The 15907-nt window shown below is 49.6% G+C and overlaps 1 protein-coding gene across 2 annotated transcripts; it reads left to right on the top strand.

The window, feature by feature from the left end:
- Nucleotides 1-2762: 2762 nt before the first annotated feature.
- Nucleotides 2763-14865, top strand: CUNH1orf174 (chromosome unknown C1orf174 homolog). 2 transcript variants are annotated; one of them, XM_032758718.2, is made up of 4 exons: nucleotides 2763-2864; nucleotides 10132-10245; nucleotides 11243-11731; nucleotides 12262-14865. In XM_032758718.2, exons 1-4 carry the CDS (start codon nucleotides 2850-2852, stop codon nucleotides 12376-12378), a joined length of 735 nt encoding a protein of 244 aa, XP_032614609.1. In that variant the 5' UTR covers nucleotides 2763-2849; the 3' UTR covers nucleotides 12379-14865. The 2 variants fall into 2 exon arrangements, with proteins under 2 accessions (XP_032614609.1, XP_032614610.1); XM_032758719.2 differs by lacking the exons at nucleotides 2763-2864; nucleotides 10132-10245 and adding an exon at nucleotides 10262-10387.
- Nucleotides 14866-15907: the final 1042 nt, after the last annotated feature.

Raw genomic sequence — 15907 nt, 5'->3', positions numbered from 1 at the left:
TAGGTGTTTAACAAAGTATCGCTCGCTCTCATTTTTTTCTGAACAGCTGGCAGCGATTATATTAAGTTTCCATTTCAAATGGATTTCCTGCCAGTTACACATTTGTCTCCTCCCCTTCTGTACAACATGGGAAATAACACGGGAGAAGCGCAGGGCTAGGAAGAGAGAGAGTACAACAGCCAGGTAGGACATGTGTGAGTGTGCGTACACCAGGGCTGCAAGCATCTTCACTCACTGCCGAAAGCAAAACCCCACGTGCAGTCTAATTTCAGGGCTCCACCTAATTACCAAACGTCACACTTCTAAAGAGAGTGGAGGCTGCACAGAGCTCAAGCTGGCAGGATCCTTAAATACTCTCTCAGGCACTAAAAGGAGGCATCAGCTGCATGTCTGGGCTTTGAGAGAGTCATACCGTAAGTGCAGGCACACTGATGCTTTTGGAAGAGATTATGAATCACACCCTGCCTTGGAACAGTGCACAGAGGGACCCTGAGCAGGCCATGAAGCCACAATGCAATGCAGTTCACTTTTCAACCTTTGTAGTTTAAGTGGAAAACCTAACGCTTCTCACAAAAGTGCCTGATTTAAATGTTCTCACTTGAAAAAAAAATAATGATTTAAAAAGGAAATAAGACTCCCATTTATTTGCAAACCACAGTACGGGCTGCTGGGTGAGCCCTGTGCCCGAGCACCTGGGAGCCAGCTCTGGACTGGGCAGCCACCTGCGGGCGGAGAGGGGAGGCGCCAGGTGTCCTCAGCCTCTGATGTGGTTTCCACCCTGCGCCCTTTTCTGAAGACACACATCCTACAGCCCAGAGAACTCGAGGGCTGGAGGGTTTAAGGCAAGGCTGGATTTCATTTCTATGTTGAAATTCTTAAGAACAGAACAGTGTGCCGGGCGCGGTGGCTCACGCCTGTAATCCCAGCACTTTGGGAGGCCGAGGCAGGCGGATCACGAGGTCAGGAGATCGAGACCATCCTGGCTAACACGGTGAAACCCCGTCTCTACTAAAAATACAAAAAAATTAGCCGGGTATGGCGGCGGGCGCCTGTAGTCCCAACTACTCAGGAGGCTGAGGCAGGAGAATGGCGTGAACCCGGGAGGCGGAGCTTGCAGTGAACCGAGATTGCGTCGCTTCACTCCAGCCTGGGCGACAGAGTGAGACTCCCGTCAAAAAAAAAAAAAAAAAAAAAAAAAAAAAAGAACGGAATAGTGGGCCTGGCGCGGTGGCTCACGCCTGTAATCCCAGCACTTTGGGAGGCCAAGGTGGGCGGATTATTTGAGGTCAGGAGTTCGAGACCAGCCTGACCAACATGGTGAAACCCCATCTCTAGTAAAAATACAAAAATTAGCCAGGTGTGGTGGCGCCTGCCTGTAATCCCAGCTACTCAGGAGGCTGAGGCAGGAGACTCGCTTGAACCCAGGAGGCGGAGGTTGCAGTGAGCTGATATCGCGCCACCGCACTCCAGCCTGGGTGACAGAGCGAGACTCCGTCTCAAATAAAAAAACCACAACATAACAATGGTCCTCAGCTTTACAAACACCTCCCTTAGCTGACAGGAAGGCCAGGATGTCAAGCGGTGGCCAAAGAGAACGCATCACAGCAGCCCAGGCCTGCTAGGGGTGTCTCTGCTGGAGGAGGCGTGGCCACCGTGTGTCCATCCAGACCTGATAGGGCGTGGCCATTGGAAGAGGCGTGGCCGCTGCGAGTCCACTTTGGCCCCGGAGAGTAACGGGACAGCGGAGGGGTCAGTTCCCGCCTTGCACGTAACAGGCGGCGAAAACCGGGCCCCCAGCCCGACGCCGGACCCTTGCCTCCTGGGCCCACCGACGGCCTCCACTAAGGCCCGCTCCCGCCCGCGACGTGGGGGACAGCCGAGGCCACTTCCCGGGCGAGCCACCCCAACCCAAAGCGGCACGTCGCGGGACAGCACAGCCTGCAACAAGCGCGCAAAGCTCCCCAGCGGGGCCGCAGCAAGGGCAGGCCTGGGAGTCCCTCGCGCTGCTCAAGGCCGCTAACCGGCGCTCAGAAACCAGCGCTCTGCGGCACTGGAGAAAGCACTTCCCGCCCTCCTGCAGGCTCTTAGCCAGGGGATGCAAGGGGAGGCGCCCCTCACAGACGCCCCGCCCGCCGCCCTCAAACATGGCGGACACAGGCGCACCAAGGGAAGAGCCCCTCACAAACATGGCCATCCGCCCCTCTCATACATGGCGCCAAAGAGGCTTCAAGGGAAGCACCCCTCACGAACATGGTTGCCTGCCCCTCTCAAACATAGCGGCCACAGGCGCACCAAGAGAAGCGCCCCTTACAAACATGGCCGTCTGCCCCTCTCAAACATGGTGGCCAAAGAGGCTTCAAGGGAAGCGCCCCTCAAGAACATGGTTGCTCGACCCTCAAAAACATAGTTACTCACCCCGCTCAAACATGGCGGCCACAAGTGCACCAAGGGAAGCGCCGTTCACGAACATGGCCGTCCGCCCCTTTCAAATATGGCGAACACAGAAGCTACAAAAAAAGCAACCCCCGCAAACATAACCTCTCAGGCCTGCCACGGGCGTGGGAAACATAGCGGCTACAGGGGTGCCAAGGGACGCGCCCTCCTGAACATGGGCGGCCACAGGCCGACTTCCTGCTCCAGTGTCCCACCACAGGCCCGAGGCCTGTGAGCTTCGCCCGCCGCTTACGTAAGAGCCAACACTGTGGGGGTCACATGACGAGGGCGCTGCACTGTGATTAGCTGCGCTGACGTCGGACGCCGCCGCGGCGCGCTCTGCAGACTCCGGGTCGCCGCTCCGCCGGGACGCGTTGGGCCGGGGCGCGCGGTGCTTGGCTGCGGTGCTGACACTCATGAGGAGCCGGAAGGTGAGGGCTAGGTCCCGGCAGCAGGGTCCACCTGCTGTCTGGAGAGCCGGGGCAGGGTCACGGGGTGCCTGTGGCCTGGGAGCGGCCTCTGCTTGGGCCTCGCCCCCGGGAGGAGTGGGGGGCTCCAGGCCACGCTACCAGGAGAAGGAGGGCTCCCAGGTCACGCCCCTGTGAAAAGGGGGGCTCCGGGCCACGCCCCCGGGAGAAGGGGAGCTCCCAGGCCACGCCCCCAGGAGAAGGGGAGTTCCCAGGCCACGCCCCCGGGAGAATGGGGGCTCCGGAGCACGGCCTCGGGAGAAGTGGAGCTCACAGGTGTTCACGTCTCCGGGAGAAGGGGGCTCCCAGGTTACCCCCCCAGCAGAAGGGGGGCTCTGGGCCACATACCCGGGAGAAGGGGAGCTCCCAGGCCATGCCCCCGGGAGAAGGGGGGCTCCGGTCCACGCCCTCGGGAGAAGTGGAGCTCACAGTTCACGTCCTGGGGAGAAGGGGGCTCCCAGGTCACACTCCCTTGAAGGGAGGTTTCAGGCCACTTTCCTAGGAAGGTGGGGCACCCTCTCCAGAACTGGTTTCAACTCCTGGTAGTGCTGGATGCTGCAGAGCTGAGTTTGTGCCCCTGAACTGCTGCCACTCCAATGGAGGTCACACAGCAAGTGACCTCAGCTTGGCCCAATCTACTTAATGTGCTAAAAGTGGGGTGATGAGGGATCCACCAAGAGGGTGGTGAGGATTGAAGGGGGTGCCAGTGTCTGGCAAGGGGCAAGTGCTCACTGCGTGGGTGTGACAGTTAAGGCGAAGGACCCTTTTCACAGTGGACCTGGCGCGGGTCCAGGTCCACTTGGGAGGCTCTGAGCTGCATGGAGGATCTCCTGGTTTGTTCAGATGGAGTGGTCACTTGTGAATTCCAACTCCTTTTACTATTTTTATCTTTGAACCAAAACGTGTCTCCTGTAGGCGCATATACTTGGATCTTTTTTAAAATCCAGTCTGGTAGTTTCTGCCTTTTGATTGAATTGTTTAGCCTGTGCACATTTAATATTATTGATATACTGTAGTTAGGTTTACATATGCCATTTTCCTTTTTCTTTTCTTTATACAAGTCTGTCTTTTTCTTCCCCTGTTCCTTCAAGTGGATTAAAATGAATATTTCCTAATGTAACATTTTAATTTAATGATTGTTTTTCACGATGTTTTTTGGGTTTTTTCCAGTGCTTGCTCTATGTTTTACCATACACATCTTAATCTTCATAGTCTCCATATACATCTTAAGCTTCAGATTTGTACTAGGTTAATTCCAGGTGATACGGACGTGTTACTCTTATATGGTTATTTTTGTGGTATTTTGTTATATGTATTACATCTGATAATGTTACAAACTCAATAATACAGTGTTATCATTATTACTTTTTGTCTGTGGTCATTTCCTTAGCCAGTAAGGCTTTGCTTTCACCCACTTTCTTTGTTTTGTTATTGGCAAATATAGTACATGTCTGTATATATTATGTACATATTGTATACAATTGCTTTTTAAATTAAGAGAAGGAGGTAGAGGAATAGGCATTTAAACTATCTTTATAAGAACATAATTACCTTTACTGGTGCTGTTTTTGTGTGTGTGTGGTTTTGAATTACTGTCTGGGGTCACTTGCTTTCATCCTGATGAACGTCTTTTAGTATTTCTTGTAAAGTGAGTTTTTTTTCTTGTTTTTTTTTTTTTTTGCTTTGAGACCAGAGTCTCACTCTGTTGCCCAGGCTGGAGTGCAGAGGTGTGATCTCAGCCCACTGAAACCTCTGCCTCCCAGGTTCAAGTGATTCTCACCTCAGCCTCTGGAACGGCTGGGATTACAGGAGCCTGCCACTACGCCCAGCTAATTTTTGTATTTTTACTGGAGTCAGGGTTTCACCATGTTGGCCAGGCTGGTCTAAAACTCCTGACCTCAGATGATCACCACCTCGGCCTCCCGAAGTGGTGGGATTACAGGCATAAGCCACCATGCCCAGCCCATTTTTGAAGTATAGCTTTGCTGGATATAGGATTCTTGGTTGACAGGTTTGTTTGAGCACGTTGAATATGTTTGAATATTCTCCATTGTTTCAGTCAGTTCATTTATTGAGGTTCCCTTCTAAGTGGCTTTCTTCTTGAGGCTTTCAAGATTTTGTTCTCTTTCAAGATTTTGCCTTTGATCTTTGTATATTTTACAGTGATGTGTCTGTGGATCTCTTTGCATGTATCCTATTTGGAGTTCTGTTCATTAAGATTCCTGGATATGGGGCCAGGCGCGGTGGCTCACACCTGTAATCCCAGCACTTTGGGAGGCTGAGCCGGGCGGATCACAAGATCAGGAGGTTGATACCATCCTGGCTAACACGGTGAAACCCCATCTCTACTAAAAATACAAAAAAATTAGCGGGGTATGGTGGCAGGTGACTGTAGTCCCAGCTACTTGGGAGGCTGAGGCAGGAGAATGGCATGAACCCAGGAGGCGGAGCTTGCAGTGAGCCAAGATTGCGCCACTGTACTCCAGCCTGGGCGACAGAGTGAGACTCCGTCTCAAAAAAAAAAAAAAAAAAAAAGATTCCTGGATATGTAGGTTAATGTTTTTCTATAAATTTGAGAAGTTCTCAGCCATTATTTCTTCAAATATTTTTTCTGCTCCTTGCTCTCTGCATTCCTGGTGGTTCTTATTACGTGTATGTTAGTGCACTTAATGATGTCCATCATTTCTCTGTGGCTTGCTTTATTTTTCTTCATTCTTTTTTTCTCTGTGTTCTTCAGCATGCATAATCTATCGATCTGTCTTCAAGTTTGCTTATCCTGCCAGTTCAGTTCTACTATTGAGCCCTTTTAGTGAATTTTGTTATTTCAGGTTTTGTACTTTTCTACTCCAGAATTTCCATTTGGTTTTTAAGTAATTTCTCTTTATTGATAGTCTCTTTGATGCAACGTTATCTTATCTTTTTTCTTTATTCATGATCTTGATATTGTTTATCATGGTTACCTTGGTCCTTTATATGTGTATAAATCCAACATCTGGTCACTCTCACAGACAGCTTCTGTGGCCTGCTTTTATTCCAGTGTATGAGTCTACTTTTCTTTTTCTTTGAGTGCTTCATAATTTTTTGTTGGAATTATGCCTTCATAATTTTTTTTGACATTTTAGATAATACATTTTAGCAATTCTGGGTACTGTCCCCAACCCTGGGGCTTGTCGTTGTTAATATGCTTATTTGTTTAGCAACTGGGTAGATTGTTTTCATAAAGTATATTTCCCCTGCCACAGTGTTCAGCCTCTGATGTTGCTGGTGGGGGGTGGCACCCAGCTTTGGGTGTGCCCACAGCCACTCTGGATGACAGTGGTTTTAGTGAGGTCCTTTTCCTCTTTCCCTGACCACATCCAGCTGTTAAACTTCCCTAATGCCAGGTTATTGTGCTGTTCTCAGCAACAGCCTGGGCATAAGTTGCTCTACAAACTAATCCAATCAAATTGTGGCTTCTTCGAAGGGATACTTTCTAAGGTCAGTGTTTGATTAGTTTGTTCTATGCCCAAGAGGCCTCCTCCCAGCCGTGTTAGTCTCTGGTTCTCTCCTGCTAACTAGTTGGCCTACAATTTGACTTATTGCTTAATTCTCCACTGCCACCACCCCCTTCATCACAGCCTCCACTGTTCTTGAACAGCTCACTTAGGCTTGAACTTCTTCACATTCCGTTGCAGTGAATTTGGTGCCTTTGGGCAGACTTAAGAGCTGTCTGTTTAGTTGCCTGCCTCTCACCCCAGGCAGAGCCTCTGAGCCAGGGGCCTGCAGCTGAGGACAGTAATAGGCTCCTCTCTGAATGGGGGCTGGGGGAACTAGCAGCCTGAGATCCTCCAAATTTGCCTTCCCCAGCCTGGAACCGCCTCATATCTAGGACAGGGTTGATGGGGCCCCAGTCTTCTTGGTTCACTGGGTGGAGCCTCTTGTAGAGGCTCAAACCCTACTTGTAGAATGGAGCCAAGGTGAAGCCTTCATTCTACAAATAGTGTCTGAGCAGAAAGGAGGGCCCCTCTTCTCAATCCTACTCACTCAGGACCTAGTCTCAGCCACAGGTGGGATGAGAGCAGAAAGGGAAGCATTGCTGTCCTGCCTCTCCTGGGAAGAAACCCCGCTGCCTGGGAGCTGGGGAGGTGGCCCTGTGTTCTTGGTTGCAGCAGGACGCAGCTCAAATGCCACAGGCTCTCCATGTCCTTACCAAATGTATGTAGGTGTTCTGGAGCAAGTGTTTCTTCATTTGCTGGGTGCCCATAGGACCATTTCCAAAGACTCTCTAAATGGCTGTTTTGAGACTGCTCATCACTTTCTCTGAGTAGAAGGTCAGTGAAGCTCCTCAAGCCGTCATGTTGAAGTCAGTCTCGGCCAGCCCTTTTGGAGAACCATGTTTGTGCTTCTGACATACCAGTTATTAAACAATCTACTGGAATGAGGAGAATCTCAATGATGAGAAAGTCTTTCCTTTTTTGGACTGTGGGAGCAGTCCAAGCTGCTCAGCTGCAGAGCAGGAATCTGCAAGTGAGAATGTGACCAGTTCTTGACATTTTGGAGTTGACACCTTGGAGGTGGTTAATCCATGATGAAACTGAAGCTAAGCTGCTCTCATATTTTGACTCCTGTCAATCCGGAGTGGACAGCAAATGGCCTGCTCAGGTGTCTGTAACAGCCAGCGCTTGCAGGCCCACCAGATCCTCACGTGTCTGTAACAGCCAATGCTTCCAGGCCCACCAGATCATCTGGCTTTTCTCTGCAGAAGGGGCCGAAAGGTCTACCTGATGAACCTGTTGCACGTGAAAAGTTCAGAACCACTGCTGCCAAGATGCTGACAGAAGCCTTGAGAAGCACCTGCTGCGGGAAAAGACCTGCAGGCATAGAACACAGAGCGGGTGACAGCTTCTTCAGTTCAGTCCCCACCTCAGGCAGCTTTTGGGGGTCATATCTAGGGTGAGCTGTGGTGATGGAACAGAGATTTGGAGGCCAGGCATCACTTGTATAACCTCATAAGCTCCTTACCCAAGTTGTCCTCATCTGAAATGGGTGTGCCACTCCTTTAAAGCTGCTCAGGCACCAAGCCGGGCTCCCCACACAGCATTTTTGCAGAGCAGCAAAGCGCCCAGAGGAGGGCTCACAGCAGGGAGGAGAGGAGGGGCAGTGGCTTTCTAGGACAGAGATGTCTTTTCCCTACGAGGCACATGATGGCGTTTTAGGGAGATGGGCTTGTTTAAGATCCAGTGGGAGGATTTTGATGAAAGATGTTTATGGCAACTCATAGCAAGTTCTGTAACCTCTGTTGCCTCAGTCTCCTTGGTGTAACTGTGACCATGACGTCTGCCAGGGCTCTCAGCAAAGCCCTGCCCTTGTGAGAGGATGGAGGCCCAGCCCCCGGTGTGCCGTGGTAGCAGGCACTTCACCCAGCCTGTGGGCACCTAGTGTGTCCTGTGTACAGCGGGCGGATGTCCTGGCCTCTGGTGGGCTGCTGCCTGCTCTTCTCCCTCCTGTTTCATATGCACACTCTGACCGCCACAGTATCACAGGACCTTGGAGCTGCCACCCCACAGGGCTTCTGGAGCTGTCTTGGGCTACGGTGTGCATGGCAGAGACAGATTTTTTTTTCTTTTTTTTTTTTTTTTTTTTTTGAGATAAGAGTCTTGTTCTGTCGCCCAGGCTGGAGTGCAGTGGCGCAATCGCAGCTCACTGCAAGCTCTGCCTCCTGGGTTCACGCCATTCTCCTGCCTCAGCCTCCCAAGTAGCTGGGACTACAGGCGCCCGCCACCACGCCCAGCTAATTTTTTGTATTTTTAGTAGAGACGAGGTTTCACTGTGTTAGCCAGGATGGTTTCAATCTCCTGACTTCGTGATCCACCCACCTCGGCCTCCCAAAGTGCTGGGATTACAGGCGTGAGCCACCACGCCCAGCCGAGACAGATTATTTCTATGTTTTACTTTTTGTTTTTTTCTTTTTTTATTTCTCTTACCTGCTGTTGGGCAGGGCAGTCTTCTTCCGTCCCCTTCTGGGTTCCAGTTCTAGGGCCTGTTGGCAGCAGCTCTTGAGCCTTTCCTGGCCATGTCAACCTGCATTGCTCCTGTTTGTTGCTTCTGCTCCTCACACTCATTCCTTTCGAGTTTTCTAAGTGCAGTGTGGTATTCTGGACTGGATTCTGGAACAGAAAAACAGTTCATGGAGAAACTGATAAAATACAAATAAAATCTATAGTTTAGTGAAGAGTACCGTAATGTCGCTAATTTCTTAATGTTGACAATGTCCTGTAGTTGTTTAACATTAGTGGAAGCTGAGTGAAGGCTACATGGCAACTCCCTGTACTATTTTATTATTATTATTTTTTCAGAGACACAGTCTCACTCTTATCACCCAGGTGGAGTGCAGTGGTGCAGTCATAGCTCACTGCAGCCTCAAACTCCTGGGATCAAGCGATCCTCTCCCCTCAGCCTCCCACATTGCTGGGACTACAGGTGCACACCATCACACCTGGCTAATTTTTTAAAAATTTTTTTAAAGATGGGATCTCACTGTATTGCCCAGGCTGGTCTTGAACTTCTGGGCTCAAGCGATCCTCCTATCTCAGCTTCTCAAGTAGCTGGGATTACAGGTGTGAGCTATCACACCAGTTTCTTTGTACTATTTTTTGCAACTTTTCTGAATACCGAAAATTATTCCTAGTTATTTTAAATGTTGTGTCTTTAATTAATTTCTTTCTTGTTATTAGAAGAGTTTGCTTTGCATTCAGGATAGAAGACAGGTGGACCAGTTTGTTAATATTAAGATTTGTGAGACAGTTGCTAGCTGCATTCAACTAATAGAATAGGACCCTAATTTGAGGGAGAGAAACTTTGGTTTCCTCATGTTACCTTTTTTTAAGAACTTTGACAACGTATGAAAGTTGGAGATCCTTCTAAGGAAGGGCATGTGCTGCTTATTCTAAACACTTTGAAGTTGACTTAATTTCCACTAATGGACAAACGGTGGCTACTAGAAATATACAAGATAAGGGGGACAGATTGTCCCAAGCCTCCAAGATCGTGGAAGTAGTAGATCCTGTATCCTAAACCCAGGCACAATTTTGTTTGGATTTACACATTCAGGCCACAGCTGTCTCCACAAAGATGATAAAATCCCGGGAGCGGGAGGGGCTGTCTTCGGGTGTTCTTTAGGTGGGAAATTCTCGTCTGCACGTTCATGCTCCCTTCCTGAGAGCGCTCTCTGAGTGGCTCTCGGTCTGTCTAGCTCACAGGTGCAGTGCGGTCTTCGGCGCGCTTAAAAGCACGAAGTTGTTCGGCAGCCAGGTTGGCCTCTGCCCAGGAAGTCGCTGGTTCCACGTCTGCCAAGACAGCATGTCTGGTGAGCCCTGTTACCATGGAGAACGCCAAGATCCTGACTCGGGGGTCCATTTTTATACAAAATCGCCACTCCAAGATGTGTTGCTTTAGAAAAATATCGAATGTTACTTGTCTGCCAGAGGGGGACTATTTCAGATGAAAAGGTGACAGCACTGTAATTGCCTTCAGAGAAAGACACACTCGGCAGGCCGGGGCTGGCTCTCCTAGCACCTGCCCACCCGTGTGTGTGTCTAGACCCGGGCCCTGATCCTAGCACCTGCCCACCCGTGTGTGTGTCTAGAGCAGGCTCTGAGGCCACTTGTGCTCATCACTCTGCTCTTAGTGTGCTATCGAGTCATGTTGGCCCATTGCCGTGCAGCCTCACCGCCAGAGGCTTGAAGAGAAAGGCAGAGTGGGTGGGGAAAGGAATCTCGTGCCATCTGCCGTTCACCCTAGCCCAGCCATCGATTCCAAGGAGTGAGTTCCTGAACTTACCGGTGAAGTAGAGCCGCTTCCTGGAGCCCACAGCTGAGGGGTTGGGACTTGGCCATATGCCAGCATGTAGCACAGAGCTTTGCTCATAAAGAGGTGCTTGGTAAAATTTTGTCGAAGTCAGTTTAACAAATATTTCTTGAGCACCTACTGTGTGCCAGGCACTAATCAGTGAATAAAGCAAAGACCCCTGCCTTCACAGAGCTTATGCCCTAGCAGAAATGAATGAAAGCTGGATTCTTTTACTGTAATTGTATAATATATAAATATATGCTTCAGAATTCACCTCAGGAGCTGTAACACCACTAGGGAAAACTGAAAGTGTAGGAGTGATGTGGGGTGTGTCTAGATTCAGTCTCACTTGTATTTTGTCCCTTGGTGGCAAAACAGTGAAATGGCGATCTGTGAAAGTTGTGGTCACAGCATCTTTATCATTTCAGATGTGAGAAGAAATACTAGCCTGTGGATTGAGGCCTGTTTTATTTGCTAGATGTGTCTGGTTCCCCTTACATTTTTTTTCTTGACAGAGTTCCTCATCCCACAAAGCCACGGACAGGCGAATGTCCAAGAAGTTCAAATGTGACAAAGGACATCTTGTAAAGTCAGAATTACAGAAGCTTGTCCCTAAGAATGACAGTGCTTCTTTGCCAAAAGTGACACCTGAGACCTCTTGTGAAAATGAGTTTACTGAAGGCAGTGCCTTGCTTCCAGGCAGCAAGGCTGGCGTTTCTGTGCAGCAGGGGGCTGCAAGTCTTCCCCTCAGTGGCTGCAGAGTTGTGAGTGACTCTCGCTTAGCAAAGACTAAAGATGGCCTGTCTGTGCCGAAACACAGTGCCGGGTCCGGAGCAGAAGAATCCAACAGCAGCTCTACTGTGCAGAAGCAGAATGAGCCAGGGCTAGAGACAGAGGACGTGCAGAAGCCACCACTTCAGATGGACAACAGCATCTTTCTAGATGACGACAGCAATCAGCCAATGCCCGTGAGCCGGTTCTTTGGAAACGTTGAGCTCATGCAGGTAAGAGCGGCGCCTTCCTCCTCCCGTGGGTACTCAGGCAGCAGCTGCACATTCAGGTCACACACTCACCACTCAGTGCAGGTAAATAATGCCTCGACACAACATTAAACATAAATTAATCATTTTAACCCACGAAGAGAAAATGAAACCGTTGGCTAATTGGGGGCCTTCCCTCCATCTCCCGAGCTGAGAATCACTGCCATCGGGAAAGACAGCGGCGGGAGGGGGTCCCTCCCGCAGCCACAGGTGTGTTTCTGTGAAATCAGGTTTGTGGATTTTTTGAACATCTACCCCACGCTTGCTGTTGCTTTCTTTTGTTTTGAACCCAGCATCCTTCCTTCTCTTTACTCGATTAGCCCAGTAGGGAGGACGCTCTCATCTAGAGGCGAGTGCTGGGACTCAGGCATTTTCACGTGTCTAAAAGGGAAGAGCGCTCTGTGAGCCCCAGAGCTGCTGGATGGGGCGCATTGCAAATGCAGGTGCAGATATGTATTGCTCATGACTGAAGTCATGTTTTCTTCTCCTCTAAGGACCTCCCTCCTGCGTCTTCATGTTGTCCTTCAATGAGCAGACGAGAGTTCAGAAAAATGCATTTCAGAGCCAAAGATGATGATGATGACGATGAAGATGATGATGCAGAAATGTAGAGGCCATACAAAATGATGTCCTTGAGTATTTAGTACCATTAACAATTTGGCAATTTAGCACATTACAAGATTTATATAAAATGTATCTCCAAGAGAATGTCTTAATCAAACTTCAGAACTGACCCATCAAAGTCAATAGTGCAAAGCACCCAGTACCTGTGGAGGATGTACTCATGGGAACTAAAATTCAAACCGTCTTTGAGGTTGCAAAGCTGCTGTACTGTGCCAATGTCCTTTCTTTTTTTTTTTTTTTTTTCCTTGGAGACAGAGTTTCTCTCTTGTCACCCAGGCTGGAGTGCAATGGCGCAATCTCGGCTCACTACAACCTCCACTTCCTGGGTTCAAGTGATTCTCCTGCCTCAGCCTCCTGAGTAGCTGGGATTACAGGCGTGCGCCACCATGCCCAGCTAGTTTTTGTATTATTAGTAGACATGGGGTTTCTCCATGTTGGCCAGGCTGGTCTCAAACTCCTGACCTCTTGATCCGCCCGCCTCAGCCTCCCAAAGTGCTGGGATTACAGGCGTGAGCCACCATGCCTGGCCAGTGTCCTTTCTTATACACGTATATACATGATGATGGCTTGAGTCAGCTGCAGGGCAGTGGGCTTAATGAGAGGGATCTTTGTAAAGACAGCTCTTCACTTCAGCTCAGTAGCTTTGGTCATAGGCAAGTTTGTTTTCCATTATCATAATTTGATCATTCTTGTGATGAATTCAATGCTAGTTCTTAAAGAACTCTTTTATTTCTGTATGCGGAGCTAATGTTTACCTTGGAAATTTTGCAAAATACATGTAAGGAAGAAATAAAATATATTTTGAAAATATTTTGAAAGCAGTCGTATGTTGCTAAAACCAGATTCCTTTCTCAGTGCCTGGGAGCCGAGTGGAGGAAACACATCCTGCCTCAGTCTCTTGCTCCCAAGTGCTCGTGAGGGAGGGTCCATCTTTTTTTTTTCTTTTTTTTTTTTTCTGAGACTGAGTCTTACTCTGTTGCCCAGGCTGGAGTGCAGTGGCACAATCTCGGCTCACTGCAACCTCTGCCTCCCAGGTTCAAGCGATTCTCCAGCCTCAGCCTCCCAAGTAGCTGGGATTACAGGCATGTACCACCATGCATGGCTAATTTTTCATATTTTTAGTAGAGACGGGGTTTCACCATGTTGGCCAGGTTGCTCTCAATCTCATGACCTCAGGTGATCCACCTGCGTCGGCCTCCCACAGTGCCGGGATGACAGGCGTGAGCCACCACACCCGGCACGGGTCCATCTTTTAGACCCGTTAACCACTGAGGCCGGGACAGGGCCTCTTCCCTTCTCTCAAGTGTACTTCCGCTCCCACTTGTCTGCCGCAGAAGTGTCGGGCTTTCCTATCCTGTGTGGTGGAGATGGTCAGCCGTCCAGCAAAGGCCATGCTGTCCTTCAGGCCATAGAGAGGTCCGTGTGCAGCTGCCTGACAAGAACTGCACTCCCCAGCCCCAGCGGCATCAGGGAGCACCTTACCGCGTGTTCTCGCCCAGGGCGGTGAAGACAAGCCATTGGGAGTGCTCTCTCCATGGCCTCTTCCTGCCGCCACCTGCACATAGAAGCCAAGTGGACCAACCAGGAGCAAGCTGGGGTCCCCGGGTGACCAAGGACAAGGAGAAGTTGCCTGCGATGTGGGAAGACTGTGTGGGCCTTTTCATGAGGGAGCAAGTGAGTCTTGCTGGTTTTGAGCTTTTATACGTTTCTGGTTTAATTACAAGAGCAGCTAGAATTAACCCTGTGAAAATGTCCTATGAAGCACAGGAAGGATTTTCCGTAACAGATAAATTGGAAGCAAAATATAGTTGAGGCGCCCTGTAAGAAGTGTTTCCGCTCTTTACTATTCAAACACTGTCCTCCCTGAAGGTGTCATTCTCCACTTCTAATGTGATCCTTTTCTCATGAGCTGTGACTTTCACCTGCTTTGAATAACTTTGTGATTTATTGATCAACAAACTATAATTTGGAAATGTGGCTTATAAAGTCATTTTATGATAGCTAGGGAAAATAATTTACAACTTTTGCTGGGCGCAGTGGCTCACACCTGTAATCTCAATATTTTGGGAGGCTGAGGCAGGCAGATCACTTGAGGTCAGGAGTTCGAGAACAGCCTGGCCAACATGGTGAAACCCCGTCTCTACTAAAAATACAAAAATTAGCCAGGTGTGGTGGTGGGCGCCTATAATCCCAGCTACCTGGGAGGCTAAGGCAGGGGAATCACTTGAACCCAGGAAGCGGAGGTTGCAGTGAGCTGAGATCACGCCATTGCACTCCAGCCTGGGCAACAGAGCGAGACTCTGCCTCTAAATAAATAAAGTACAACTTTAGATTGCTGCATGAATAACTATTAATAACAGCACCTGGCCGGGCACGGTGGCTCACGCCTGTAATCCCAGCACTTTGGGAGGCTGAGGCAGGTGGCGGGTGGATCATGAGGTCAGGAGATCGAGACCATCCTGGTTAACACAGTGAAACCCCATCTCTACTAAAAATACAAAAAAAAAAACTTAGCTGGGCGTGGTGGCAGGCGCCTGTAGTCCCAGTTACTCGGGAGGCTGAGGCAGAAGAATGGCGTGAACCCGGGAGGCAGAGCTTGCAGTGAGCCAAGGTCATGCCACTGCACTCCAGTCTGGGCAACAGAGTGAGACTCTGTCTCAAAAAATTTAAAAAAAAAAATTAAAAAAGAAATAACAGCACCTATCTTGATAAGAATTTTGCCATCCTCTAAGCAGACTTCAGTGAGGTGCACTGTCCCGAATTATGATACACCTGCAGAGGAGACGCAGCATGCAGAGTGGAAAGTGCGTGTGTTCCTGGGGCCACCCCTATTCACTCACAGTTGTTAACCTGCACTAACAAGCACCCTCAGGTAGAAACACTTCCTAGTCTACATGTGGACTGTAGCCTGCACAGACCTAGGGGGACTGAACAAAGGGGGGCGAATGAGGGAATAAAAGATAAGATACAAAACAGTATATTTGTGCTCATGCACAGCCCCTGGCGCAGGCCAACTGTGGCTCTGTCTACAGTGCGCTTCGTCCCGCGCTGCAGGAAGGCCGTGTCTTGTGGTCGTGTTTGCTGCAGCTTTGCCGTCTGGATGGAGCCTCGCACTGAGCTGGTTGAGGCCGTCTGCAGGCCTTTACTGGGCTCTTCCCTTGGAAGCTTCTTAAGGATGCCAGGACCTCACAGGAGGTGACCCTCAGCCCCACAGATCACAGAATTCCACACTCTTAGCTCCTAGAACTTTTCTCCCTCTTGTGTGAGAATGGACAGACCACATGCTCTTTGTTGCAGAGGTTCAGCCACTTTTCCTAACCTGAGACTCTGGGTGACATAACTCCTGATAGGTGATAGCTCTTTGTAACAATCACCAGCACCTTGCCCAGCCAAGGGCCCGAAAGCAAGAAAAAAATGACCAAAACACCATGTCACAGCCAGGAGAGCCTCGCACGCTTCACACACAGCTCAACAAGCCTGGGTTTCCAGTGTCTCACCTCCTGCAGAAATGAAGCC

This window comes from Hylobates moloch, unplaced genomic scaffold (assembly GCF_009828535.3).
Source record: "Hylobates moloch isolate HMO894 unplaced genomic scaffold, HMol_V3 SCAFFOLD_9, whole genome shotgun sequence".
NCBI classification, from domain to species: Eukaryota; Metazoa; Chordata; class Mammalia; order Primates; family Hylobatidae; genus Hylobates; species Hylobates moloch.
The sequence above is the reverse complement of the archived record's forward strand: the minus strand, read 5'-3'. Positions and strand labels throughout refer to the sequence as shown.

What these genes read in the sequence shown, in the direction of transcription:
- CUNH1orf174 (XM_032758718.2), top strand. An exon ending in CTGCCAAGACAGCATGTCTG is followed by an intron (nt 10,246 to 11,242) that starts GTGAGCCCTGTT and finishes TTTTCTTGACAG; the next exon opens with AGTTCCTCATCCCACAAAGC. An exon ending in GAAACGTTGAGCTCATGCAG is followed by an intron (nt 11,732 to 12,261) that starts GTAAGAGCGGCG and finishes TTCTCCTCTAAG; the next exon opens with GACCTCCCTCCTGCGTCTTC.